Below are 27,306 nucleotides of genomic sequence, written 5' to 3'. Positions count from 1 at the left end.
CTGCGCCACCTAGGAAGTCCTCCTGTAGTCATTTTTATAAAATATTACGGCTTATCTTTCCATTTCTTAAATAACTGTGGATATATTCTATAAACAACTATGGATATATTGGTATCCCACTTATAAGGTGAATTTGAGAGAGTAAATTCTTAAGATCATTTGTTATAGAGTGGGAGAAAGGCTACTGTTGTAATCTGAGTTAAAAAATCAGTGTTTAGAATTATGTAAGCACTGCGATCACAACCGTCTCCAACAACCCCCAAGCCCCACGCCTCCCCCAAGCCAACAAAACAACAGTCACTGCCTGGAAGATAAGGCCAGGGGAACTGAGTAGTAGGACGTTGTCGTTGGTTGTCTTTGCAGAGTCGACCTTGCAGAGTTAATCCCCCTCCTCCACACCCCTTTTGTTTGTTTGGTGTTTTCCAGTTATTTTCAGTCAGTATCTTTTACATTCTGGATGAGAAACCGCCCTCCCCACACCCCGAAGAGGAGCCGAGGCCCTTTTGGGGCTCAGGTTGATCGGGGCCGTGGGATCTGGGCTGGGGGGTCAGGAGTTTGGATTCCTGGCGTATCTGCTGAGGCTCGGGTCCCTGTGCTGTCCAGGCATCGGGAGCATGGGTGGCCCTGGGTCGCGAAGGAGTTGTTTTCTCTGGTGGCCCTGAGCAGATGTGGCAAAGCTAAATCTTATTTACCTCACATTATCATCCTCTCTCTGTCTCCCCTCTTGACAGACAGTTGAGTGGCAGTTGCACGTTCTTAATACCCCCACCCCGTTGTTTTTCTAAAATATTCATTAATGTTATTTGCGCCTCAGGATGGGTAGACATTTTAAAGCAGTATTTCAGAATAAGCCCATTTTGAATGAACTGTGTCTTATGCACAAGGTAATAATTCTCTGCTCCTGCTTCTCTATTTTTAATGAAAAATGCCTGTGAGGGGCTATCTTGCTGCTGAAGTGCCAGGCTGTGGCACACCTTAAATTTTTCAAGCTGCTTTAATCAATAAAGTTATCACCAGTCATTTCCCTTGATAACTGCTTCTTCCCAGACCCAGACTTGCTTCTTGCTGCCAAGGAGTTTTCCACCTGCACTCAGAATGGATATAGCTCTCCAAATCTAATTTTCATTTTAACCTTTCCTCAATAGCCTAGAAATAACAGATTGCCGGTATCACTCTAATAGATTGGAAATTCAAACCTCTTAGAGGTAACCAGGCCCTTTCTAGGATTCAGTAATAAGACAAAGAATAACATACCTTAAAGGTTACTCTAGAAATACCTAATTCTCATGGTTTAAGGCTTCTGAATCAGTGGGTTGTTTTATAGCTTCATACTAAAGCCCAAATGATGTGAAGGTTTCGGCAGTTTTCCATAATCATCAGAAATTCCATCAGTTGCAAATTGTGCAGGTTTAATGGAAATTGGGTCTGTTCAGACGAGAGTGCTTAGTCAGCACCAGAAGCCAGTGCACGGCAGCGGGGGGTGCCCATTTCACAGCTGAGGAACCAAGGCTTGGAGAGGAAGGACCTTGAATACTTTGAGCACCATGTGCGCTGGGCACACCGGGATCTGTCCCGTACCCGTGTACTTTGTGAAGTCCCCTCTTGTAGGTCCTTGTATTCCCACCTTAAGGTTAAGGCAGGATTTCTCAGCCTTGGCACTGTTGACATTTTGGGGCCAGATCATTATTGGTGGTGGGGTGGGGGGTACCGCCCTCCTCCCCCAGTTGTGAAAGTACAGATATCCCCAGACGTTGCCAAATGTCGCAGGGGAGCAAAATCGCCCCCAGTTGAGCACCAGGGCCCTGGGGCGTAGTCACAGGAAGGTCTGCTGTTGGAGCCAGGATTGCTCTGCTGACGTGGCATGAGGCTGGGACCCGGGCCCCTCTAGGTCTCTGCCGGTCCCCAGTTCTCAGGGAGGAGCCAGTGACACAACAGAATGCTTCGGTTTGAAAGGCGTATTTGGCCGTGCAATATCATTTTCTATTGTGAAAAATATTAAATGTATGTCTTGTTGGCAGAATACAGAAAATAAAGTTAGGCAAGATCTTGGGCGGTGAAGGTGAGGACGCTCAGGACAGCCTATCAAAAATGGGGGCGAGGTTTGTAGGTTTATCCAAAGAGGGCTGGGCGTGAAACATGGACTTGGCCTCATCATTTTGCTCCCTGGTTCCCAGGGCATTAATTCCAGGTACGGGCCGTGGGGACAGTCGGTACTCTTGGTGGGGAGGCCTGTGGGTGGGGAGTGAATATCTGCGTGGGGACCTCCTCCCTCTCAGGTCTGTGCATGGAAGGCCCATATTCTCCCCTTTGTTGGCTGAGCCCCCCCCGGCCCATCCTCCCCGCGAGCTGGGTGCATGGTCTTTGGGGGTCAGCTCAGGGACCGCTTGCTGCGATGGTGCGAGCCCTGGGAGAGAGAGGGCCAGAGGAGCGCCTCAGGAGCTGCTGCAGCCCAGCTTTGAACTTGAAGCTTTGCCTCCAGCATGGGCGGGAGTTCCAGGAAATGGCAGCTCTGGTGTTGCCTTCTTGCTCTGTCTCACTTACAAGGGATCTTTAGAACCTTATGTCTTAGTTTTCCCTAAGACATGTCCTCCCCTAAAGCCTTTTTTTAGCAGATTTTATTTTCTTCTCCTCAAAACACAAATATTGTTTTATCTGATTTTGAAGTAACTCATGTTTGTTAAAGGGGGTGGATAAAGTTCGGAAAGTACAAGGGAAAAAAATATTCATCCTTCCACTAACCTGGAATAGCACAAGTCATGGTTAGCTTTTCCAATCTTTTGGTGTCTATATATACAATTTTAACACAAAATTGGGATAATCCTCTATCTGCTATTTGAAACATGATTTCCTCCCTTCTTAATATTGTGTTGGGAACGGATTCCTTTGTGCAAACCCAAGCACTTTCACAAAGTAATTTTTGTGGCTTCGGAGCATTCCGTCATAGGGACTGCCATAATATTCTTAAGCACGAGGCTATGTTCCCATCCCCTTGCTACCATAATGTGCTTTCCCAGCCCCCTGTTGTTGGACATTTAGATTATTTCCACTTTCCCTCTTGTACATAACCCTAGTGACCACACCCTTGTATTCCTTTTGTATATTTTAAATTATTTTCTTGGAAATTGTAGAGGTGTAGCTGTCAGGCCACGATGCACATTGTTCATTTCTATTTTAGAAATAGAAATGGTATCAATTCAGCTTCCTTACCAGCTGTATGTGCAAGTGCTCATTTCCCAATATCCTCACCAATACCGTTGTTTCTTACTTTTTATAAGATACTTTCTTCGAGTTTTGCTGTGTTGATGTTATTACTTCCGAATGTGTCAGACGGTGGGGGAAGTTCCTTAGTCATGGGCCGTCTCCAGGTGTCGGAGGGAGCCTGGTTGCTCTGAGCCTGCAGGCTGAGGGTCTAGGGCTCTTCCCAGTGCTAGGTGTCATCTCGAGGCCTCTCCAAGGGGGGATGTGTGTCCCTTGGGGCTGAAGTGAAGAATGAGCCCACTGCTCCTTCACTTCCAGCCCTGTCGTTGGCCGCCCCATGGGGGTGAAAGTGCTTCTCCTGGCAGAGTCCTGGGAATAACTAGAAATTTCGTGAAACGTGGGCTTTCTTGGGAAGGCTCTTTGGCGTTGGAAGTTGTGTTCCATACGTCACCACCTGTTGGGATGGGTTCTTCCCCTGGCACCTAGGGTGGCGAAGAGGAGACCGTGGCAGGCAGATGAATATTTGAGAAGGATGAATGAATCTGCTTTTTGAACCCAAACCAGAAACCCTGCCTAAAGGGTTTTGGTGCCACGTCTGGCGCTCGGATCTCTGTTCTGTGGGAGTCCAACCCCTTGGTGTGTGTCTCCGGCTTCCCTGAACCATATTGCGGTGAGAAAGGAAGTGCAACCCAGGCCTGACAGGTAGGGTTTTTTTATTTCCCCCGACAGTGCACCTCTTGACCTCTATCTTCTTGCCAATGATTTTTTAAATCCTAAATGATTTGGCAATAATTGCTCCTCCTCGCGTGATTATTGCCCTTCACCGATAGTAAATCTGTGACATCCCCAGGGGCCTGCGCGCGTTTTGGTATGCGGAGCCCACAGGCCGGCCCAGACAGGCCTCACTGCGCCAGGCGGGCGGGCGGCCGCACCCCCACGGGGTGCCTGCTCCCTGCCCCTCCCCTCACACGCGGCCCTGGGCTCTGCCGGGGCTTGGCCAGTGGTTTAGCACGCAGAACCGCAGCTGCTGCTCCTCCGTGTTCTTCCTCCAACGGCCCAGATTTCGCTGGTTCCATGTCCATGGGCCAGACCATAAAATGTCCTCGTCCAGGAAGACCTGGGAGTCTCTGTTCTGAGTGGGGTGGAATTTCTGCTGTATGCACATGTGTGCATGAAAAATTTTATCTTCCCCAGAGCATGGAAGATGCCAGGCATGACATTTAATCATTGGAAGACTGTTTCACTTCCAAGGAACTTTCTAGCAAGATGGCTCCCAGAGTCCCTGGCAGCAATGGACAGGGTCCTAAGCTGGAATGCTGTGGATGTTTAGAGGCTGACCTAACAGCGTCAGGACAACTCCTTGAGAAGGGCAAAGTAGAATCTCATACTGGGGCTTGTGGCCGACTTGGCTGCCTAAGCCAGGTGCCCACCTGCCCCAGCCCTCTCCCCACAGGTGAGCTGTGTGGTTTCCCAGGTGACCCTGGCTTTGCAGATACCCTTAGACTCACGTGTGTGCAGCAGTCTCTGTGGCAGGTCTCACTTCAAGGAGCACGCGTTGTCATTGGCTGTTTCTTCTTGGGTGATTGATGATTTCCATACAGCTGGGTGGGAGCTTGGAGACACAAAAATCAAACCCATTTGGATTTGGTAGTGTTTTCCCCAGCATCAGTCATTCTAGAAAAAAAAAATTCCAATTTTACCATATCAGGGTAGTTACCCCGGCACTTTTGTTTACTTAATGTTTCTTTAAATTGATTCATTTTATAAACTTAAATGTATTTTAAAAGGAACTTTTGATCCCTACTATAAATGGAAAACCAGAATCACTCACCGTAAATAGATTAAAAATAAATTCAAACAATTACATTAAAAACGTATGTCCTTGTTCTACCTAAAGTCAAACAGTGTATCACCAGGATGCGTAACACACTTTGGGAAACATGGGTTTAGGTGGAGGAAAGACCAGAGGAAATTAGTGAGACTTATGAAGTTTAGAATATTCATGGGGATGAAATGCAGTTTATTTCCGGTATCAATACCACGTAACAGAATATGGTTAAGGGACTGGGGCCTGGTAGCTCTGAGGCAGCCCGTGCTGGTGGTTAGAAAAGCCTCATGTTTACCTGAAACTACCTCCCTGGCGTCTGGGCGGCACCAGCTCAGTCTTGGTCCTTGTCCACAAGTTCCTCATGACTCCTCATTATTTGAAGGCCTGTTTGGGACATGTTTCCACAGACATTTGCTTCAGGCTTATTGGCCTATGCTTTTGGGAACTCGTTGTGTGGCCTGCGCTGGTGAAAGATTAGCACACGTGGTGTTCTGGGGGGAAGACTCTCACCCCTGCCTATACCCTCTAACCTGGTTGACCCTTCTTGCTCTTCAGATCCAAGCTCAAAACCTTCCCTCCTCCAGGAAGCCTTCCCTGACCACCACCAACCCCATGAGGTCAGGCCTCACAGCCTCCTGCACTTTTCCTCCCTGTGCTTTCTCACAGGTCCCAGCTGTGTGTTTGTGAAATTACCTTATGGACATCTGTCTTCTGCCTTCCACTGGGAGCCCTGATGTAAAGATGTCTCCCACAGGGTTAGATTAGGAGTTTCCTCAACAAAACATTTCTTAATATTTTTTCTTTTCAAACATGTATAGAGGGACTTTGCTGGTGGCGCAGTGGTTGAGAATGCGCCTGCCAATGCAGGGGACACGGGTTCTATCCCTGGTCTGGGAAGATCCCACATGCCACAGAGCCGCTTAGCCTATGAGCCATAACTACTGAGCTCACGTGCTGCAACTACTGATGAGGCCCGTGCGCCTAGAGCTCGTGCTCTGCAACAAGAGAAGCCACCGTGCTAAGAAGCCCACAAACCCCAACGAAGAGTAGGCCCCACTTGCTGCGACTAGAGAAAGCCCCTGCACAGCAACAAAGACCCAACGCAGCCTCCCCCCCAGAAAAAGAAAAAGTGTAGATAACTTATTACATCCAGGCACTGTCCTTGGTGCTTAACTTAGGTGATTTGGTTTAAACACCACGCCAGTTATACCCATTTTACAGACGGAAGTGGATCACAAGGTCACAGGGCTGTCGAATAGCAGAGCTGGGATTCGGGCCCAGTTGCTCTGGCCCTGTCTGAGCCTTGAGCTCGGGCTGTCCCTTCTGCTGGTCGCACAGGGCCTGCCTCTGGCTTCACTGACCCCCACCCCTTACCTCTTCCACTCCAAGGTGGAAGGCGCACTCCATCTGGACCCCTCTCACAGGCAGAGTCCAAACTGATGGGTAAGAGTCCCCTGGTTTGTGACTGCTTCAAGGTGATCATTTTTAGTTTTCTTGGTTTTGATTTCTGTATTTATTCATTGGTTAGCCCTACCTAGCATCTGAATTCCAGAGGAAACTTGTGGAATAACCCAGTTTCAAAGCTTCTATCCCGTCAACATCAGGACACTTACCCTGCCGCTGGAGCCCATTTTCTCAGGCCTTTCTGACCTCCGACCAAGGACATTTCTAATCAGACTCAGAAGCGTATCTGGAATGCGTTTGGTGTCTGAGGCGTTAGACTTTTCTTCTACTAGCAGAATATTTTAAGCTTTTAATCCGTGTGGTAGTTGAGCAAAGGAGGCTGAGGTTTTTTTCTTGAAAAAAACCCAACATTTATTTATGTAAAGAATATGAGTCAATTTCAACAATAATATTAATACAATTGATATGTTGAACAGACAGCCACTGGTCACTAAAGTTTTGGCAACACGTGGGACTGTGCCACCCACCCGCCACCCTTTCTGGTTGGTAACCATTGAGCCGTTGTATTGGCTGGGCCTCCTACGTGTCCCCACACACAGCCGTGCCTGATTTCAGAACACTGATTCACTCAGCAAACTCGTGCTGGTCATCCGCTGAGCTCCAGGATCAGCACAGAGCCCGCCCTCGAGGAGCTCACACATTTCTGGAGGAGAGGGATAAGTGAAAGGACCATTATAATGCAGGAGGTGCGTGCCCTGCAAGGGGGTAATCACAGAGTGTTTTGGGGAGCCCCAAACCCAGCCAGGGCTTGAAAGGTGGTGGTCACCTGAGCTGAGTCCCAAAAGACTATTAGGAGTTGGCCAGTAGAAGAAGGGAGGGAAGCAGGCAGAAAGGTCACCCTGTGCCCATGGGCACCCTTCCTGGTACTCTCCATTCCATTTTGTGTAGATCCGCGTTTCTATTCAGTCCCATTTTCCTTTTGCCTAAAGGACTTCCTTTTACATTTCTTGTGTGTGGGTCTGTTGGTGATGAAGTCCTTGAGCTTCAGATATCTGGAAATGTCTTTATTTTACCTTTCCCTCTGAAAGATAATTTTGCTGCGTGTAGAATTCTAGGTAAGCGTTTCCCCCCTTTTCAGTACTTCGAAGATGACGCTCTGCGACGATGCTCTTCCACCGTTTTCTCATTTGTGTTGTTTTCAGTAAGAAATCTGATGTCTTATCTTTGTTTCCCTGTACATGTCTTTTTTTCCCTGCAGCTGTTTTTGAGGTTTTCTCCTTGTCGCTGACTGAGCAATTTGGTTATGTTGTGCCTTGGTGTAGTTCTCTTCATGTTTCTTGTGCTTGGTATTGATGGGGATCTTGGAGCTGTGGATTTATCGTTTTTGTTGAATTTGGAAATTTTTCAGCCATTATTTCCTCAAATGTTTTTTCAGTCTCCTCCCCTCTCATCTTCCTTTCAGGGACTCCGGTTACACCAGGCTCTTTGAAGTTTTGTCATAGCTCAGTGTTTTTTTCTGTTCATTTTTTAAAAATCATTTTTTCTCCCTGTGTTTCATTTTGGATAATTTTTGTTGCTGCGTCTTCACGTTCATTAATCTTTTTTCTGTATCGTCTAATCTGGATTTAATCTCATCCAGTGTTGGGTTTTTTTTTTTTTTTCCATTCCAGATATTGTACTTTTCATCCCTAGAAGCCTGATTTGGATCTTTTCTTTTATCTTCCATGTCTCTACTTAACTTTGGGAACTTGTGGAGTACAGTTACAGTAACTGACTTAATACCCTTGTCTGCTAATTCTCACATCTGGGTCAGTTCCAGGTCAGTTTTGGTTGCTTTTCCTCTTCATTGTGAGTGATATGTGTTGTCTTTGCACGTCTGATTATTTTTTTAATTGGATGCCAGACGTTGTGAATTTTACCTTTTTTGAGCGCTAGATATGTTTATATGCCTATCAGTATTTTTGTGCTTTGTTCTGGGATGCAGTTAAATCGCTTGGGAACTGTTTGATCCTTCCAGATCTTGCTTTTAAGATTTGGGAGGTAGCACCAGGGCAAGGTTTAGTCCAGCGCTAATTATTCCTCACTGCTGAGGCAAGATGCTTGTGAGAATGCTACCCAGTGCCCTGTGAATTATGAGATTTTCCAGCCTGGCTGGTGGGAACACACACTAAACCCAGCCCTGTGTGAGGGCCCGGCACTGTTTGAATTTTTGGTGTGATTCTTTCCCTGGCCTTGGCTGATTTCCTCACGGCCTGTGCTCATTAGCAGTCTACCCAACACTGCATCATTCGGGGGGGACCCTCTGTAGATCTCCACTGTCCTCCAGGTAGCCCTCTCTTCTCGGATACCCCGCCTCGGTGACCCAGCTCTTAGCTCCGTCTCCTCAATTCAGGGAGTCTGCCGGCCTTCACCTAGTTCCTCTTTCCTGTGCTCACAGTCTGGAGATCTGAAGGCAGCAGTAAGCTGGGTCGTATGCAGGACCCGTGTCATTTGTTTCCTGTGTCTCAGGAATCATCCTTTGTTTGCCTAATGTCCAGTGTCTTGCAAACTGTTCTTTCCTTTGATATGTCTGGTTTTCTAGTTGTTTCAGGTGGGAGAGGCTGCCTTTTGAAATGATATCCAGGCTGTGAGCATTTCGCGCCTGTGTGTGTGTGTATGTTAGAGTGTGTATTTTCATTTGCTTTTTTTTAAAAATAGGTAGTAAATTCACCATTGAAAGCAAAACCTAAATTGGGGCTACGAAGATTTGCCAGAAATTTACTTAGTTTCACAGAACCAACGGTTAGCAAAATAACCTGGTTACAGAGTATTTAGCTAAAGGTAGAATTCAGCCTGTGTTCACGTAGAGGTGAAACAGTGTCAGCCACTATATCACTTTGATACATGCTGATTGATATTAAATTGCCCAAATATGCACCATTCAGAGCCGAGGCCCATGGCGGGCAGTGGGAGATACATTCAAGCGCATTGACTTTTAATCAACATGATGATATTGCCTTGTTTAATTTGTATGATGATGGTTTTAAACATCAAGTCAAGAGGTTTATTATGTCAAAAAAGATAAGGGAGCACTGGAAGAAAACTGTCCTGACATCCCTTCTGTGTGCCTTTCACTCACTTGCACCACAGGCCATCATGATTGGGGACGACATCGTGGGTGACGTCGGTGGTGCCCAGCGGTGTGGGATGAGAGCGCTGCAGGTGCGGACTGGGAAGTTCAGGTGAGCGCCCTGTGTGAACCCACCCCCATCTGCCTGCCTGCCTCGTGGGTTCCTGGGGTGACCAGGTTTCCGTTTTTCTTCTTCTCCAAAATAAAGGGGGTTACTGTTTCCAAGCGTAAGAGCAGTGTTTGGGCATCCGAAGACTTCTTTGTAGCTGTCCCCTAAGGACGGGCATGGATGCCTTTTGGTAGCAGAGAGTGGTAGATAAAAAGGGTCTGAGTTTCAGAACTGGGATTTGAATAGGGTGTAGTGCAGGGACAGCAAATTGAAGGCTCTGGCCCGCCGTCGAGCCCACTGCCCGCAGAGCCGGGCTGACCTTGGGCCGCGCTCCTCTCTGCAACGTGGCTGGTGCTTCACTGTGCTCGGAGGTTACAGCTCCTGGACGCTGGGCTCCTCTGGTCACCTTCCCCCTCCTTTACCCCCACCGTGGAGATGACAGGTCCATGGTCAGGGATGAGTCAGGGACACTTCGGAGCTGAACCTCCGTCTCCGGAGTGTTTTCTTTGCTGGGTCAGAAGTCAGCCTGGCTTCGGGCAGGTCGCTGACAGGCTCCTGTTGGGGGCCGGGCACTTGTGGCATGTGGAGGTGCCCTGCGGTGTCTGGGCCTGGCTTGCTTAGCCTTTGAGAGTATCTCAGACATCAGAGTATCGTCTTGCCTTTGTTCTACATGGTTTTGATTGTGGCCATTCAGAGAAAGTACCATTTTGTGGATGCTGGAGAGACTTAGTTAAATGGTTACCCTGGGGTGTTTGGATGTGGGGCTACATCAGTCCTGAGTGACCTGCTTAGACGGGGTCAGAGGAATAGATTAGAGGGCCTGACCCTCACTCCAAGGCCCGTCTCCTGTGTGAGAGACCCACGGCGCCTTTGGGTTTGGGGCTGGTAGGTGGGCACAAGGTGAGTGAGGAAGCCTCAGTGCCCCTGAGGTCCTGGGCAGAAGGTCCCTTCCAGCTCCCTCCTGGACCTCCCAGGGGAGCCCCCAGCACATGTGAAATATGGGCCTCCTTTCTTCCCCAGGTCCTCCAACGAGGGTTTCCTGGGTCTCCTCGGTGGCTCTGTCTGGCCTAAGGGAGTGAGGGAGACCCCACTCAAAACCTCATCACGCTTCTCTCCCAGAGGCCAGCCTGGAGCCCTGAGGTCCCCATCCCCTCTCCCCTGAGGTTGCTGAGCAGTGGGACTCGGTGCTCTTTGGCTGACGCTCTGCTGTGTGGTGCCCCGGCCCCTGGTCCTGCCATCAGCCCGGTGAGCCCCTTTGACCCCTGAGCACAGGAGTGGCGCCTCCTTACTGAGAACACGGTGGTGAGGCTCGGAAGGAGGTGAAAAGCAAGAACCGTATAGTTTTTTGCACTGGGCTTCTTCCTCTGGTTTCTTAGGGGGAGAAGCACGCGTGTCTCGATTAAATGTAGCCTCGGTTGGGGCGATTCTGGCTAGCCTAAGCCGTGCCCCGTAAACTGAGAAGGTACTACCCTTGCCCCAGGCCCCAAGTGTGCCCCTAGGTTGCTGGATCTCTGAGGAAGGTCCACACACACAGTCGGGAAGCCCACAAGTGGGCAGGTGGGCATGCCGGCAGCTGTGTCCCCCCTTACGCCACCGGGGTTGGCGCTTTTCTGAGTCCCCCATCACTCTGTCTCCCGGAGAGACGAACCCCATCAACAGTTGGCTGCTCCAGACTGCCTTCTCTGTGTAGACAGTACATGGATAATATGTTGGTTGTTTCTTTTTATAAAAATGGGATTATATTATTTCACAGCCTGCCCTTTTCTTACACAATGCTTTGTGACATCTCCCCATGACTGTTCGTCATCATTTTAAATTCCTCAGGAGATGCTGTAGGTAAGTACTGTTTGGTGCCTGGTGCACGGTCAGCAAAGGGGAGGTGATGCTGGTGCCCTGGGTGACGTCTGTTGCTTCCAGGTACAGCCCCACCTGGCCCCGTGTGGAGAGGGTGGGGCTTAGCGTGCCTTTTCTTGGAGGTATTTAAAGTTTCAGACCTTTGAATCTGTTCGTTGTCAGGATGTAAATCTGCCTTTGTGAGCAGGCAGGGCGGAGGGTGAAGAGCCTCAGTGCAGGTAAGGTGGTGATGGAGCCACCCCAAGGGGAGGCCGCGTGGCGGGGCGGGGCCGGGTTCTGTGCCGTCAAAGCAGGCGGAGGACCCGTCTGCCGCCGGCCACTCTAGCGCCTCGCTGTCTGACCTGGAAGCCACAGGCCGCAGGTGGCTGGGGAGCATTTGCAATGTGGCGGGTCCAAATCGAGATGTGTTGAAAGTGCACATACACAAGGTTTCAGACTAAGTGGGAGAAAAAGAATGTGAGAAAGCTCATTCGTAATATTTTATACTGATTACATGTTGCAGTCGTGATGTCTTATGTTAATTTCACCTGCGTATCCTTGCTTTTGTTATCATGGCTACCGGAAGGTCCTAGCTTGCCTCTGCAGCTCGCATCCATCTGGGCTTAGTGCATTTCTGGTGGACTGTGGGGCCCCTGCACTGCCCCCTTCTCCCTGCAGATGGTGCTCTCGGTGCACGAGGCCTTCATGGCACCTTGCGTGGTGCTCTCTGCAGACGTGTAGCCGGTTTGGGACTAGTGAGCAACCTTGGCACTTTGGCACCCTGGTGACTGGACCAGTGTTCCCTCCAGCCCCCTGGGCAGCACCCAGCTCCTCCCTCTGGGGCTGCCCCGCCCGCCCTTGGAGCTCTCCACCCCTCTGGCCATCTTTGTGAGCAGGCAACACCAGGTTTGAAGGTCATCGTGGCCCACGTCTGCACCAGACGTGAGCCGGGCAGGGGCAGGGTCTGCATCCTTGCTGTGTGGTGGGCCTCTCCTCCAAGTGGCCCTGAGTGGCCTCACAGGAGTCAAGGGCCACTGGCTGGGTGAGCAGGGCATTGGCCCTGTGCACCCTGTTCCCTGTTGGTGGCTTTGGTCCAGCCTTGATTGAACTGGGGGAGTGAGGCGGGTGGAGGCTGGCCTTGTCACAGGGCACAGGTGGCAGAGAGCCATGCAGTGAGGGAGCTTGGTGCTCACAGCTGGCCCCGTGGCTTCTCCACTGGCTCAAGGCCAAGGGCTGGTTGGGGAGGCTGGGCCAAGTGCGAATCTAGATGGGGGTCCTGCCTGTCCTGGCCCTGGAAGGGGACGGGGGCTGCAGGTGCCCCTCAGGCCAGCGTCTTCTAGCTGTGCACACACGCGTACACGCACGCGCACGAGGTTGTGTGTCTGAGGCCACGGAGTTGCTGGGGTATGGGGTTGGCACTTGCCCATGGCTGTGAGATCTCCCTGTGACTTTCCGTGTCTTCATTTCCCTCGCTTCTTTCTGCTGTCATCACAAAATGGCCCAAAGAGAAAAGTGTGAAGTCTTGGAGTGGGGAGAGGTCACAGGGCACCTGAGCTTCAGAAAGAGGGCTTCACAGGCCCTGCCCCACCTGGACCGGCAGGAAAGCTCAGGCCCCCTGCACGAAGGGAACTGGATCTTTTCCAGCACCCCCAGCGTTTGAAGCCAGAGAGGCTTTCTGCACAGATAGCTTGCAAACACACCCCCGCCCAGCAGGGCAGCCGAGCAGAGGACAGAGCCACACAAAGCTTTCTTTTCATACCTGCTCTGCTTGGAAATGCAGCCCAGCCAGGGCGTGGCCCTCACCTGGCTGGCACGTAAAGGCCTTTGGGGCATTCGTTCTCCGTACCTGCCTCTTCCTGGCATGTCTGATGCACTGGGGCCTGCTGGCAAAACCTTCCAGCCTGAGGCCAGGAGGCTGCTGCTCCTCCAGTCTCCTTGCAATGCCATCCCGACTCCACGGGGCCCTGTGCCCATTGATGGCAAGTCCTCACGGTCCCAGTGAGTCCCGGAGACCCAGAGGGTGCTGGCTGCCCCGCCGCCAGAGGCCCTTCCAGTTGAGATGGCTGAAGCCTTGCCCAGGGCCGGCTGGTGAGCGAGGTTTGTCAGAGGCTGGGCTGGAGCCTGGTTGCTCTTACCCCAGGTGGGTGCTTTTGCTACCATTTTTCTACTGGGAACATCCAGCCCTTGGGGTCAGATTCTGAGCAGCTGCAGCAGTCATGGTCCCCACCTCGCTTCAGGACACAGGCAGGGCTTGGTGGCTAAGTGATGGGAGGTGCTCGTCTGAGAGGACTGCTACTACCCCCACCCCCAGGCACCGTAGCCCCCCTTCTTCTCTCGTAAGGACAGGCCTCATCTTCCGTGGGGGCTGGGGCCAGGCCCTCTGTACCCCCATTCTGCAAATTCAGGCAAGGGGCATTCTTCCTAAGATGCCCTGTCTGTCCCCAGTGGAGGAGGAGGCTGTCAGGACATCTCACTGACTCTTTGTATCTCATGTCCCCACCCTACCCCTCCTCCTGGGGACATGCCAGAGACACCCTGAACGCTTCCCCCATCACTCTGTCCTGGGGTCCACGCTGCACAGCACACTGGCCCCTGTGTCTCAAGCACAGGTGCAGGTGTCACTGCTGCAAGGCCCCCGCTGGTCGTGCTGTGTAAATAATCCGGCTATGCAGACTCTGCTTTGGGTGTTCTCTTATTTGTTATTTACTCACATCTGAAAGATATTTTATGAGCCTGGAGCGTTCTTGACAAGCGCTTTGCCCTTTTGGACTCGGGAGGGAAAGTTTTCTGGGCCGGGGATTCCAGGTGTCCCTGGCTGGGGCTGGGGCTGGGGTGCCCGTGGGCACGGTCCACCCGCAGAGGGGCCGGTGGATCTGAGATTCCAGCCACTCTGCGTGCGGCTGGAGGATGCAGGATGCAGAGAATCTGATGGTGGAACCAGAGGCTGGAATGGAACCACCCAGAGCCCGACCTGGCTGCCCCTCTGACACGGCCGCTGCCAAAGCGTGCCCTTGACCCCATCTCCCATCACCTTGCAGCCGCTGACTTCAAAGAGTTTCCTTAAGAGGAGGCTCTGGTTCCTCTTCAGAATGAAATGGATTTTCTTCTAGTGCCAGGTGGTATTTGCGAGTGAACCTGGGTGTTAATTTTTCGGCAGTCGCAGTTGTCACTGAGAGGCTATTGGAGGCTAGGGTTGTGGGTGGTGGTCCGGCTGGCAGACCCAGGAGTTGGGAGCCCTCCGTCCCCGTGTCCCATCGCGGAGCATCGCCACGTATGCAGCAGGAGGGACCTCCTGCCCTCATGGGTGAACATTCCTGAGCCTCGGGCCCCTGGAAGATGCTCCCAGCTGGGGAGGAGGCGCCACGTAGCTTCACGTGGGGCTGCAGGCCGAGCACAGAAACTGGAGACGGCCAGCTCTGGCCCAGTGCAGCCCGCCCTGCCCAGCTGGGAGAACCAGTCCATGCTGGGCGTGGGGGCTCACCCCTGGGTCCCTTGGGCTCCAGTCCTGGCTGCCAGTTGGGGGAAGGGCTCTGGGACCAAATCTTCAGGGAAATCAACTGTGGAACATCAGTGGGCCAGCCGGTCAGCCCAGCAGGCAGCCTTGGTCTTGCATTGGGATGGAGGTTGTGGGTGGGCACCCCTGGGCTTTGAGAGGTCACTCAGCTCACCTGGGGTCACACAGTGAATGGGGACACACCTGGATGTGAGCCTATCTGCCGCCTTTTGTTTTATTTTTGGTAACCACTTTATTGAGAAATAGCTCATATGCTGTACAATTCAGTAGTTTTTCAAATATTCACAGAGCTGTGCAGCTGTCCCCACAGTCAGGCTGACACCACGCCATTGTTCCCAAGTCCCTGCATCCTTCCCAGCCCCGGGAAACCGCTCATCTACTTTCTCTCACACTTTTATTAAAAACGCTTTCCAAAAAAATTTTTATTGTGGTGAAATATGCATAACATAAAACTTGCCATTAAAAAAATTGGGAAGTGAATAAAATCTGAATCCATCCTTTATTATTATTTTCAATAAGTGTTATATCATCCTTGTTTTAAAGATATTTATTTTATTTATTTATTTGGTTGCACCAGGTCTTAGTTGCGTCAGGCAGGCTCCTTAGGTGCAGCAGGTGGGCTCCTTTGTTGTGGCATTTGAACTCTTAGTTGCAGCATGCATGTGGGATCTAATTTCCTGACCAGGGATTGAACCTGGGGCCCCTGCATTGGGAGCTTGGAGTCTTAACCACTGGACCACCAGGGAAGTCCCTGAAACCATAGTTTAAACGTGACTAATGAAGCAGACACCGCAGCCCAAGAACCAGGACGTTGTCAGCTCCCCAGGAGACCCTAACCTTGCCGAGGGGACCACGGACAACGTCAGCGCCTGGCAGTTCAGTCTGCCTAGACCCTGGGCCCCATGGGAGACTGAGGACCGACCCCCAGGGGCCTGGGGTGGGAGGGCATTGGGCAGGCAGAGGAAGGCACGTGTGGTGGGGTCAGTGGCTGGTCAGGGTGGGCCTGGCGGGGCCAGGCCCGCCCGTCTCCCTTCCCCCTCCCACCTGCCGCTTTCCTGGGTTGAGTCCACTTCCTCTGCACTGGTTTGGTTTCCCTGCCCTCTGATTGGCTGGTCGCTGGGGGACAGAACTAATAGTACTTTCTGGTCCCTGACTCTCATTATCCTTTTTGGTCCCTGACCAAGGCTGCTTCGTGTCCTGGGCAAGAGGGGAAAGGTTTTCAAACTGTATGCAGCCCTGCTGGGCTCCTCGCCCTCCTTGGAGAAACCAGCCTGCTGAGGGCAGGGGGGCTCTGGGCTGAGGAGGGCGTCACCAGTGGAGGCTGGGAGGTGAGGCCGCGAGGCCTGGGAGGGAGCCCAGTTAGGACCCTGTCGGCAGCCCCCTAGCCCGAGGAACTTGCCTCCTGGGAGCCTGCAGGTAGCTCGGTGTGGGGGGAGGGGTGTCCTGGAAGGCTCAGGAGGTGGACCGGGATGGAGGAGGGGGCAGCAGGGTCCCCAGTCCCCCCGAGTCCAGCTGGTCTGTCCCAGGAGCCCCTCGTCCAACGTCGGGAGGTGTGTGCTCCAGACCCGCCGCTCTCACTTGCTCGTCTCGCCTGCGTGACACCGCAAGGAGGAGGCTCTGCCACGCACTGGCGAGGAAGATGTGAGAACAGGCGGTGCCTCCCAGAGGGCGTCTCACAATCCGGAACCTGTGCAGGTGCTCACGTGCGCTTACTGCAGCTCATCTAACCCTTATGACCTCTCTGGAGGCTGCCCCCTTCTTACCCCACTTTATAGATGTGGACATGGAAGCTCAGAGAGTTAGAGTAACTTGCCCAAGGCCACACAGCCCACCAGTGTGGGAGCTGGGATTCGAACGCAGCTCTGCCTGACTCCAGGGCCTGAGGGCTCCCACGCCCTGCTGCCCCCGTTAGCCGAGTCTCGCAGGAGCTCCGAGCTGGTGCCAGGTCTCCAAACAAGAGCGGCCACCTTGGGGCTCTCAGAACGGAGCAGATCCCTTCTCTCCTTGTCCCCCCACATGATACCCTGCACGCGGCCCCGCCCGAGGAAAGGGGCCTCGTGAGGATGAGCTGTGACTTGAGCTGGCCTGGCCCTGAAGTCGGTCATCTGACCCCACCGAAGGGCCTGGCTGGGGGAGGTGACAGGTGGCGGCCCCAGAAGTCACATCTTTGCTGGCTTTGTGGTTAAAGCCGGCTGAACCTGAGCCCTCCCTTCCCCTCCTGGGTGGGCGTGGGCCGGGGGAGGGGGTCCCAGGCAGGTCCGGGCAGCCCCGGCCGTCTGCAGTGAGCCAGCGGAGGAAGGGGGCCCCGGCCCGAGGGTGGAGCAGGACCGTGGCCTGGCCGTCCTGAGCAGGGCTGGCTGCCTGCCCACAGTGGCCTTTAACCCCGGCACCAGCCTTAGCCCCTCGGGCTCCTCTGGATGCCCCTCGAGGGCTGTGCCGTCCGAGCCTGCCTGCTGGGGGTGCAGCTCAGCTCTGGGGACAGCCCCTCCCTGCAGTGCTGTTGGCCGAGGCAGCCCAGGGTGGGGGGTGACCCCCTGTTGCTGCCATTTCTCAGCGCACCAGGGACAGGCCATTTTTGATCCAAGGACAGGATCTCTGATATCCACATCTTCCCCAGAAAATTGAAGAGAAGAGTGGCTCGGGGCCCCCGATCCCTCTTCTTGCAGACACAGCTGGACGCAGTTCTTAGTTGTAACAACTGCGGGTGTGTGGTTTGGTGTGCGCTGAGGTTCCTCTGTTTCGCGGGCGGGGCCCAGGCTGTGCCCGTGTGATCTCAGCCTGCTCCCCAGCCCTGGCGCGGCCTTCAGGTTGGGGGCAGCCGGGGGTGAGGCTGGATGCTGTTGCCCTGCAGACGGACCCGCCTGACCCCGGAGGTGGGCAGTGGGGCTGTTCCTGCCTTCACCACGCATGAGCTTGTGTGCCCAGACCAGAGCAGTGGCGCGTCCAAGAGGCCTGGCTCCTGCCTCCGAGAGCATCCCATCCAGCTGGCCAGAGACCCTGGGTGGGGAGGTGAGAGAGCCCAGCCTCCAGTCCCAGTCGCTCTGCCACTTGACAGCTGTGGGAACTTGGACACGATGCTCACCCTCTTTGGGTCTCATGTGTCAAGTGTGTGTGGGGATGTCAGCTGTGTGGGATGTTTGGACCCCCAAGGGTGATGGTCTGGGGACGGGCGACATTCCTGGCCCTGCTTGGGCCAATTGGTGGGATACACCCCCACCCAATTGTTCTGGACTCCCTGGGCCTCCCCACTGGGCGCACCGCCTCTGGGGTGCCCTCTACACCATGGTGCCCCCACTAGGTGGTCGTGGTGGTTCTCCAGAGCACAGACCCTTCCCACCCCCTTTAAAACCTCCGCGGCCCCACTGCTAGTGGGAGGAGGCCCAAGTCCGTCCTCCCGTGTGCTTCTCTCCAGCCCCCCAGATATTTATGGAGCACCTCCTGTGGGCCAGGCACTGATCTTCTGGGCTTGGGGGGTGGGGGACTGTGACAGGGTCCCCATCCTCGGGCAGCAGTGAACAAGTGGATAAATCCACGAGCAAGACCCTTCCAGAGAGTGAGCCTCAAGGCCCTTTCCTGGCGCCGCCTGGCCTGCCAGCCTCCTCTGCCGCCTGCTGGTCACCTGGCCCTGTGAGCTGGTGCCTGAGCGGTCGGCCTTTCGTGCCCCCCAGCCTCCCTTACATCCTGCCCGGGGCCTGGACTGTGCCTCCCAGCCGTGTCCTCAGATCGCAGCTCCTCCTTGGGGCCTTACTGCCTCTTGGGAAGCTCTTGTGAGAAGCAGTCCCTCATGGGGTCCCTGACTTGGGCTCAGATCATCTCCCCACCAGACTGGGGCCCAGCCCAGCCCTCGCCTGGCAGTGGTCCCTGGGACAGCTGAGCTGACTGCCTCACACACAGGCTCTGCTCCTCACCTGTGGGTTGGGGTCTCGGCCACCTCAGTGTCTGGTCCTCTCATTTAGCCTGTTTATTCCCAGTGGAGGCCAAATTTTTCAGGTGACAAGCCTTAGATGTTACTGTGGTTTGTGGCCTTCCAAAGGGCCATAGTACACAGGATGGAGTGGTGGGCGCCTTTTGTCTCTGCCTGTTCTGAGGGTGGTCCCTGCATTCCTTTGGGGTCATCCTCCTCCCCCTCATCCCACCACAAGACCGCAGGTCTGGCGTGGAACTCAGGCTTGGCCAGTCTGGAGCATGCGGAGCTCCTGGCTACAGTGATAGGCATGTGATCTAAGCTGGGCCAGTGAGTTGGCCTAGGATTTTCAAGAACCCCTAGGAAAGTAGCCAGTGAAATATAAGCCGAGAAGTGCCAGTGGCTATCTCTGTCACCCCAGGGGAAAGCCTGCCTAAGGGTGAAGCTGACAAGCAGGAAAGTAGAGCCTAGAGACAGAGACGGAGAGAAAGAGGTTCCCAGTTATGTTTTTTGAGCACCTGGATCTAGCTCTACCTGAAGCTGGTCCCACCTCTGGCCTTTTGAGTCAAGTGGGCCAGTAAATTAACCTTTTCTGTAGCAGTGCCACAGGAGCACTGTGGTGCCTCAGGATTGGTCCAAACAGTCTCTGAGGTCTCCCCAGCAGGTCGGCCATGTGGGCTTCTTTCCAACACGTGCCCATTGGGGAGCCCGCCCCAGGGTTCTACTTTCTTTACATATGTGGATGATGTGGTGTGGTCCCTGTGCTGCCCTTTCTGAGGGGCAGATAGAGATCTCGGCAACAGCCTTCAGCTCACAACTCTGGTGGTTGTCTCTGTGCTCTGGAAAGTGCTAGAATTAACCTCATTTAACCTCAGAGGAAGCTGCCTGTGAAGGTGTATCAGAGCTGTCCAAAATAGAACAGGCTGCTTGGAGAGGGGTGAGTCCTCATCGCTAGAGATGACCCAGGGAGGCTGGCAGACCTCCGGCTGGGGAGGCTGAAGACAGCACTACAGTGGCTAAATAAAGCCTCACACACAGCCTGGGTCTGCTGACATTTAATGGGCACCTGTGGACGCCAGGTCCTTTCTATACCTCTGGTCCCTGGGACAACCCTGGGAGGCTGGTCCCATTTCCCCACTGACAGACCTTGAAATTTCAGTGTTGCCACCTCCTACTTGCAACGCAGTAACTGCGGCCCAGGGAGGGCAGGGGCACTGGTACTCAGTTATTGAGGCTGGGCCTGTCATTCAAGTCTGACTCCACCAGTCTATGACTTCCTCCTCTAGGTCATGGGCTGTCAGCATCAGGGCTGGAGCCCAGTGGTTAAGACCACAGGTATAGATGCAGGTGTAGCAGAGATGGGAAGGAAAAGACATCTACTTGTTACAGAGGATTTGGTTGTATGGGTGTCTTCTAAATATTTTCTGATGAAAGCATAGCACTCTTTTCAGAACAAGAGTTATTATTATTTTTTATAATTAATTAATTGATCTACTTTTGTCTGTGTTGGGTCTTCATTGCTGCACATGGGCTCTCTCTAGTTGTGGCCAGCAGGAGCTACTCTTCGTTGTGGTGCATGGGCTTCTCATTGCAGTGGCTTCTCTCATTGCAGAGCACCAGTTGTAGGTGCGCGGGCTTCAGTAGTTGTGGTTCCCAGGCTCTAGAGCACAGGCTCCGTCGTTGTGGCACACGGGCTTAGTTGCTCCATGGCATGTGGGATCTTCCCAGATGAGGGATCGAACCTGTGTCCCCTGCGTTAGCAGGCAGATTCTTAACCACGGCGCCACCAGGGAAGCCCCAAGAGTTATTTTTTAAAGTACACCTGTGCCGCCCCCCGATAGGCTTGTGAACTTGGGGAATTCTTAGAAAGAAAGACCACCTGAACGTACAACATTGTTAGTTTGAAAACAGAAACCAGCCCAAGTACCCTGAGGGCCCTGAGCCTGTGCACGGCTCTACCCGGACCCCCAATGTTTGGCCAGGCTCCCCGCTCACACACAGGACCGTGAGTCTCTGAATACAGGCCTCTTTGTGATGCAAATTCTGTTCCTGACCTGTGAGCAGGCGCTCAACTTCTTCTGCCTCCCCGTACAGTGCAAGGACACAGCCCAGGGGGGCGGGTGGCATTGTATACCCTCTGGGGTGTTTCATCGAGAAGGGATCAAGGTGGGGGCTCTGGTCCCTGTGACTGAAATCAGTGCCTCCTCTGGGCCACCACACATACACAGCCATCTGTGACCTCCCCACAGCACCCCCTCCCCCCCCACACACCCAGGTCCCATACCCTGGCTTACACACATGCGCACACACACACACACTTGGACGCGTGGAAGGGTGGCCACCTGAGGGTGGGATCCCAGCCGCCCCGGCATGGAATGGGCACCCAGGGCCATGGTGTCTGGCCTCGCAGACGGCAGACCCCAGGCTGGAGGTGGTGGGTGAGGGTGTGTCGGGCAGAGGGGCCTGAGTCAGCGCTCGCTGCACAGAGGGGTCCGAAGGCGAATTCGAGGCTCCCTTTGCTGCAGGCCCAGGCCCGCCCGGATGTGTCCAGTCCACGCCCGCCTGCCCCTTGTCATGTGGGAGGACGCCTCTGACCCGCGGAGGGAGGGGTCTGGTGAAGACCCTGGAGGCTTGGGCAGGGGGTCAGCCTCCAAGACGCTCTGTGCCCTGAGGAGAATCCCTTGTTTTCTCCTCCAGACTCTCCCCTCTGTGTCCTTCCTCCTGTCCCCACTCCTGTGCATCATCTCTGCCCCTGGTTTTGCTGCCTCTTTGCAGATCCTTGAGGGTCAGCGCTCATTTTCCCTGCTTCCTCACGCCGCTTTCAGCTGGGGCCGCTAGAGGGCGCCTTGCTGCCAGGGAGCGGGACCCTCGAGGGCCGGGATGCACACCTGCTCACAGCTGCGCACTCACGCCCTGGTCCCCCCCCACACACAGGAGCCCGGCCTCCCCAGCCCACACCCCACCCTGGGCCTCACCCCTCCTCTGCCTTCCCTCGTAGAGAACGCGGAGGTGTGGGCCCCGGGGTTTCCTGCAGCTGCCGCGAGACCCTCCTGGCAGCAGGATCCCAGGCTGTAGGCGGGTGGAGCGGCGCCTCCACCAGCCTCTCTGGTGCCTTTTTCCTTTTCCAGCTCCCCGGCACCTGCTCAGGGGAGGGGGCCTGAGAACGTGCATTGTTCCTGGCCAGTGGCCTCCCAGCGTCCCTGTGAGCACCAGGGAGACCGGGTCTCCCAGCCCCTCCAGGCTCCCTTTCCGTCCATCCGCACACCCCATCCTCGGCTGGCCTGAATCCTGCTGTCCTTAGGGCCTTCTCTGATGACGGAATTCCCAGGGTCTCCCCACTTGGAAGGGCCTTAGGGAACCCCCAGCTCCGTATGGGCAGCTGAGAGTGGCAGGGGAGCCGTCTCAAGGTCAAGGGGATCCTGTGGCTAGCTGGGGTCTGTGTGGGCTCCCGCTCCAGGGTGGTTTCTGTTGTATTCCAAACACACCTCACCTCTGGGGGGATTATCTGGAACTCCCTTGAGTTCCCACAGCCTTCTTATTTCCAAACCTTTTTTGAGATTTCCAGAAAAGACAAATCCCATGTATCCTTCTCCCAGAGCCAGACCCCGGTCCAGGTCTCACCGGTTATTCCATTATCTCTTTTATAGAGAGGAAGATCCAGCCAGGGGCAAGCAGCTCCATGATCCTGTCTCTAGACTCTGATCTGGGGCACTAAGGCCTTGCCCGACTATTATGACATTGACCAATTTGAAAATTACAGGACAGTCATTTTGTCTGATGCTTCCTCATGATATGACCCACGTTATGCATTTGAAGCCAGAATGTCACAGAAGTGGTGCTGTGTGCGTCTCAGTGCATCGTATTAGGAGACATGCAGTGTCAGTTTGCCCCAAATGACAACGATATTAACATTGTTTAAGATGGCGACTGCCATAAAGTTATGTAAAGTTACAGGTTTTCTTCCCTTTGTAAATTAATGACTGTTCATGGGGAGATACTTTGAGACTATGTAAAAATCCCATTCCTCACCCTACTTTCATACACTAGTTTTAAGGTCTGTTGCTGCTCTTGAGTTATTTCTATGATGGTTACCAAGTAATTCCATTATTTGTTCTTACATTTGTTATTGATGTTCTGCTGTAAGGAAGAATGTTTTCTTTTCCCCACTTACTCATTTATACCAGTGTGGACTCACGGATTCCTGTATAATCCAGTGGGTTATAATCTGTTACTACCGTAATTGATTTTGATGCTCAAATGGTCCCCGGCATGGCCAGTGGCAGCCTCTTCAAGCTGGCTTTGTGTCCTGTTGACACCCCCCCCGCCAGTTCTCCAGCCCTTCCTTACTTCCTGGCGAAAAAGAGATGTTTCAGGCTCATCATGTTCTGTCTCTGCCTCAGCCCTGGGGTCAGCCATTTCTCCAAGGAGCCCTAGTTCCTTTGAGTGGAAAGTGGTATTTAGAATAAAAGACCGGGGCACTAGATGTTCTGTTGCCTCTGGGTGTCTCTTCTCTCAGACCCACTCCGTGGACAGAGGTGGGAGATGTGCATGTGTGTGCATTTGTAATTCCCACTCCATCGGCGTGTGCCTCTGTTCCTATCTGAACCCACAGACCACCTCGGGTTGACACCGATACCTCTGATTCCGGTCCAGCACCACAGGGCTCGTCCCAGCCTGTGCCTTTGCACATTTGTACCTTTGTCCTCCAGCAGGGAGAAACCTGCTTCCCTCATTCTCTCTCTATTTACCTAATTGCTTGGTCCCCCATATATGGCCAGTCTCTGGCCCTGCGGGCCTGCCACCCCTCTCACCGCCCCAAAGCTCTGCTTACGTGGGACCCTGCCCCTCCCATGCCAGGGCGCTGGGCTGCCTCCCACAGGGAGGAAGACCCCAGACCTTGCTGGCACATCTGTCTCCCTCCTCTCGCCCTCCCTGCTCCTTGAGTGAAAGGACGGGGTTTTTGCCAGTTTGGTTGTCCCCACAGTGCCTCGCACTTGGTGGACACTGTGGTCTGTTAAACGGAGTTCACAACGGTCTTCCCCATCGGGAGAGGCCCTTCAGCTTCCCAGCCCGTTTTCACGTCTGTGGTTCTCACCCAAGCCTCCCGGGTAGGCAGGGAAAGTCTTCTGTTTTCTGGGGAAGATGCTGCCCCCCCCGGCCCCCGCCAGGGTTGTCTTGCTGGTCAGGGTGTCCCAGGGTCGTTGCCAGAATGTCTGTCGAGGTCGTCCCTTCGCCCCCGTGAAAGCCTAGCCACGTGGTATAGGAGTGTCTCCTGGGCCGTTGCTCCTGTGGCGATCGTGCACCCCAGAGATGGAGAAGAACCCTAGGCTCACATCCCGGCTCTTCTGACTACCAGCCGAGCCTCAGTTTTCTCACCCGTAGGATGGAGATTTGCGGGGAGCGTCTTCCGCACCTTTGGTGCAGGAGGAGCTGAATGACTATACAGGTGCAGGAGGTGGGTAGGTCTGTGAGATCATACGTGTGCGCAGCGCAGAGGGCCTGAGGCCGCTGGCCTGCCCCTCCAGATGCCTGGGCATTCCTGAGGGCTGAGGGCAGGCTTGGCCGGGCCCGCGCTCCCGGGTAGCATCACAGGGGTCATGAACCAGGGTGTTTACGGCACCGCTGTGAAAATTCGCCCTCGTATCCTCAGATTTCCAACACATTCTCCCAGCTGGGCTCCCAGCCTCCGCTTTGTGTGGGGGAGCGGTTGGCAGCACTCGGAAGTTTACGTACATGGATTGGGGAGGGATGAGTGCAGGTACAGCCGCGTGAGATCCCTCTTGCCGTTCATGACCTCGTGGCAGCCTGGCAGGGCATGGCCCACCGCGGGGCCAGCCGCTCCGAGAGGAGAGATGCTTGATTAGAAAAGTTGACTTTTCTTTCAATAGGGCGCAGTTGGCTGTATCCGGGCTTGCTGCTCGGGGGGGAGGGGCGGCTGCTCCCACCTCCCTCACCCCCATGCCAGGAGACGCGTCCCACCCTTACCAGGCCGTTGGCTCCTGCCACCCAGAGGGCACTCGGAAGGCTGCTCAGCTTTGCAAGTACCTTCGTGCGCTCAGCACTGTGTGTGGGGACTGAGTGGCCTGGAGGGTCCCCAGCCTAGTGTTGGGCATGGAGCGTGTGACCTGGGGACTTGGGGGTGGCCAGGGAGGACTCCGTGAGGTGCAGAGTGCAGGGGGGAGGGGGACATGGGGCGGAGGTGGCACTCCGGGGACCGCCTGCTCGGCAGGGATGGTGTCTGCCCTGGTCTGTGCCCTACCTCGTGTGGTCACAGGACTGCAGGCTCTGAGTGACAGAGTGTGGGCTGGGGCTGAGGACACGAGGGGGCCCAGGCTGGGAGCCTGGAGGTGCTGGGTGGCTGGACCAGAACCCCTGGCTGCAGCAGAACCCCCTCAAAGCCCCAGAGCGTGACTGAGGGGTGGGTGGGCAGCCGTGCGGAGCCCCGCAGCATGGTCACCGTGTTTCGGGAGTGGACGCCCCTCCGGAGACTGGCATCGCCATCTTTGCCCCAGTGCCAGGAGCTCAGATGCCAGAACTGCCTGGATTTCTTCCTCCACCGAACCACCCTGGTGCTTTCTTTCATTTTTTGGAGTCTCCTGTATGCGAGATTGTAGAGGAGCCGGTGGCAGGGAGGGGGCAGCCCTGGCTCGTCAGAAGCTGCCGCAGCTTGGGGAGGTGGCCTCTCCGCCTGACCAGCCCTAGCCTGGGGTCGGGGGCCCGGGGGAAGGGCCTGGGTTTTGGGGTCTGTGGCAGGGACGACATCTCAGAGCCGCTACGTGGCCAGAGCGTGGCCCTGCGTGGGCTGCTTTACCCCTCTGTGCTCCATTCCCATCTGTGGAAAACAGGAGAGCTGCTGCAGCTCTTCAGGGTGCTGGGAGATCCTGCAGGAGACACAGGTGAGGGGCAGGTGAGCCGGGCAGCTACAGGCGAGGCCCTGATGCGCCCTGTCCCCTCCCTCTCTGGTTCCTGACGGAAGATCTCTCATGGTTTCTGTCGGTAGCTTGGCTCTGACCTACACAGGGCTGGGAAGAGCTCCCTGACCCGGCTGTAAAAAGTAACAGCCGGAGCTTGCAAATGGTTCCACGTAAAGACATTCACGGGATCTGGGTATTGTCTCATGTGCCTGGGGCCTTGGAGCCTAGTGGTTAAGCACACGGGCTCTGGGACCTGCTGCCCGTGTGTGCACAGCTGTGTGACTGTGGGCTGATTACTTAACCTCTCTGTGCCTCAGCTTCCTCACTGTTTCCTTCCTAAGGTGGTTGGGAAAACACTAATTGTGACAGTGACAGACACAGGACCTACTCCATCAGAGATTGTTGCATTAGCTCATTTACCCTCAAAACAACCATATGGGACGGCTAACATGGTATTTCAGAGAGGTTGAGTAACTCACCTAAGGTCCCAGAACTGACGAGAGCCCGTCTTTGAACACTGGGAATCTCCTCCGTAGCCGGTGCTCTGAACCCGCCACCATGCGCAGTGGCACCTGTGAGTCCTGTCCATTTGTTTCTGGACTGTTCTAGATTAGGCCAGTGGATTCTGAAATCATGTTGGCCTCCAGGGTGAAGTCCTGCTGGGCGGGGCGCTGGACCAAGAGGAGCTGCTCCCAGCTACCAGAGGAGCTCAGAGCCCAGGGCTGAGAAGACGGCCGGCTCAGGGTCTGTCCTCAGGGCGGGGCCCAAGCCCCAGTTCTGATCTGGTCCCTCAGGGAATTAGGGGGACCAAGGGGACTTCCGGACCCTGTCCTAATTCAGCCCGAGCAGCTCTCTTGTCTGTATTGGGGTTCCTTGCAAATTCCACTGGCCTGGGGTGGAAGTTTTATTTTTTTTTTTAATTTTATTTATTTATTTATTATTTTTGGGGGGGTACACCAAGTTCCATCATCTGTTTTTATACCCATATCCCCGTATTCCCTCCCTCCCTCGACTCCCCCCCCACCCTCCCTCGAGACCCCCCCCACGGAAGTTCTATTTTAAAAGCATTTAAAAGCTTGAGGAGCGTGGATCTCCAGACTGCCTGCTCCCCACCGCGCCCTTTCGCAGGTGAGGTGACTGAGGCCGGCTGGGTCGGGGCTGCTGCTGGCTCTGGCCCCAGGGCCCCTGCCCCGGCCCTTCCGCCCCAGCCCGCAACCGAGTGGGCTCAGGCCTGTCCCTCCTCCGGTTCCTGGTGTTTCACCCCCGGGCCTCTGGGTCTCATGGACGCTGTGACTGGGGCCTGGCAGGATCCGGGCCACGTGTCCAAGTCATTCCTTGTTTTGTCCTGGCCAGGGTCAGCCAGGAGGGAGAAGAAGGGGTTAACCGTCTTTGGAGCCCGCCAGTAAAGAGGAAACATCAGCGTTTCCACATGAAATGGTTTAAAGTAAACTCCTGTCCAGCCCCACTGAGGCTGCCCCAAAAGGATCTTGCCA

The 27,306-nt window shown here is 54.4% G+C and overlaps 1 protein-coding gene across 8 annotated transcripts in view; it reads left to right on the top strand.

Annotated features, from left to right (window-relative positions):
• The window catches only part of LHPP (phospholysine phosphohistidine inorganic pyrophosphate phosphatase), a 148,281-nt gene that overhangs the window by 36,233 nt on the left and 84,742 nt on the right, over positions 1-27,306 (top strand). For 5 of the 8 annotated variants that reach the window (XM_057734962.1, XM_057734965.1, XM_057734967.1 and 2 more), the window contains exon 6: positions 9,560-9,651. In XM_057734962.1, coding sequence (XP_057590945.1) covers positions 9,560-9,651 — 92 coding nt within the window. Of the gene's footprint in view, positions 1-9,559; positions 9,652-10,668; positions 10,894-11,401; positions 11,485-27,306 lie in introns of all 8 variants that reach the window. The other 3 variants (XM_057734963.1, XM_057734964.1, XM_057734959.1) reach the window with 2 other exon arrangements.

The sequence above is a fragment of the Hippopotamus amphibius genome, chromosome 5, assembly GCF_030028045.1.
Source record: "Hippopotamus amphibius kiboko isolate mHipAmp2 chromosome 5, mHipAmp2.hap2, whole genome shotgun sequence".
NCBI lineage: Eukaryota > Metazoa > Chordata > Mammalia > Artiodactyla > Hippopotamidae > Hippopotamus > Hippopotamus amphibius.
This window is presented reverse-complemented; position numbering and strand designations above follow the sequence as displayed.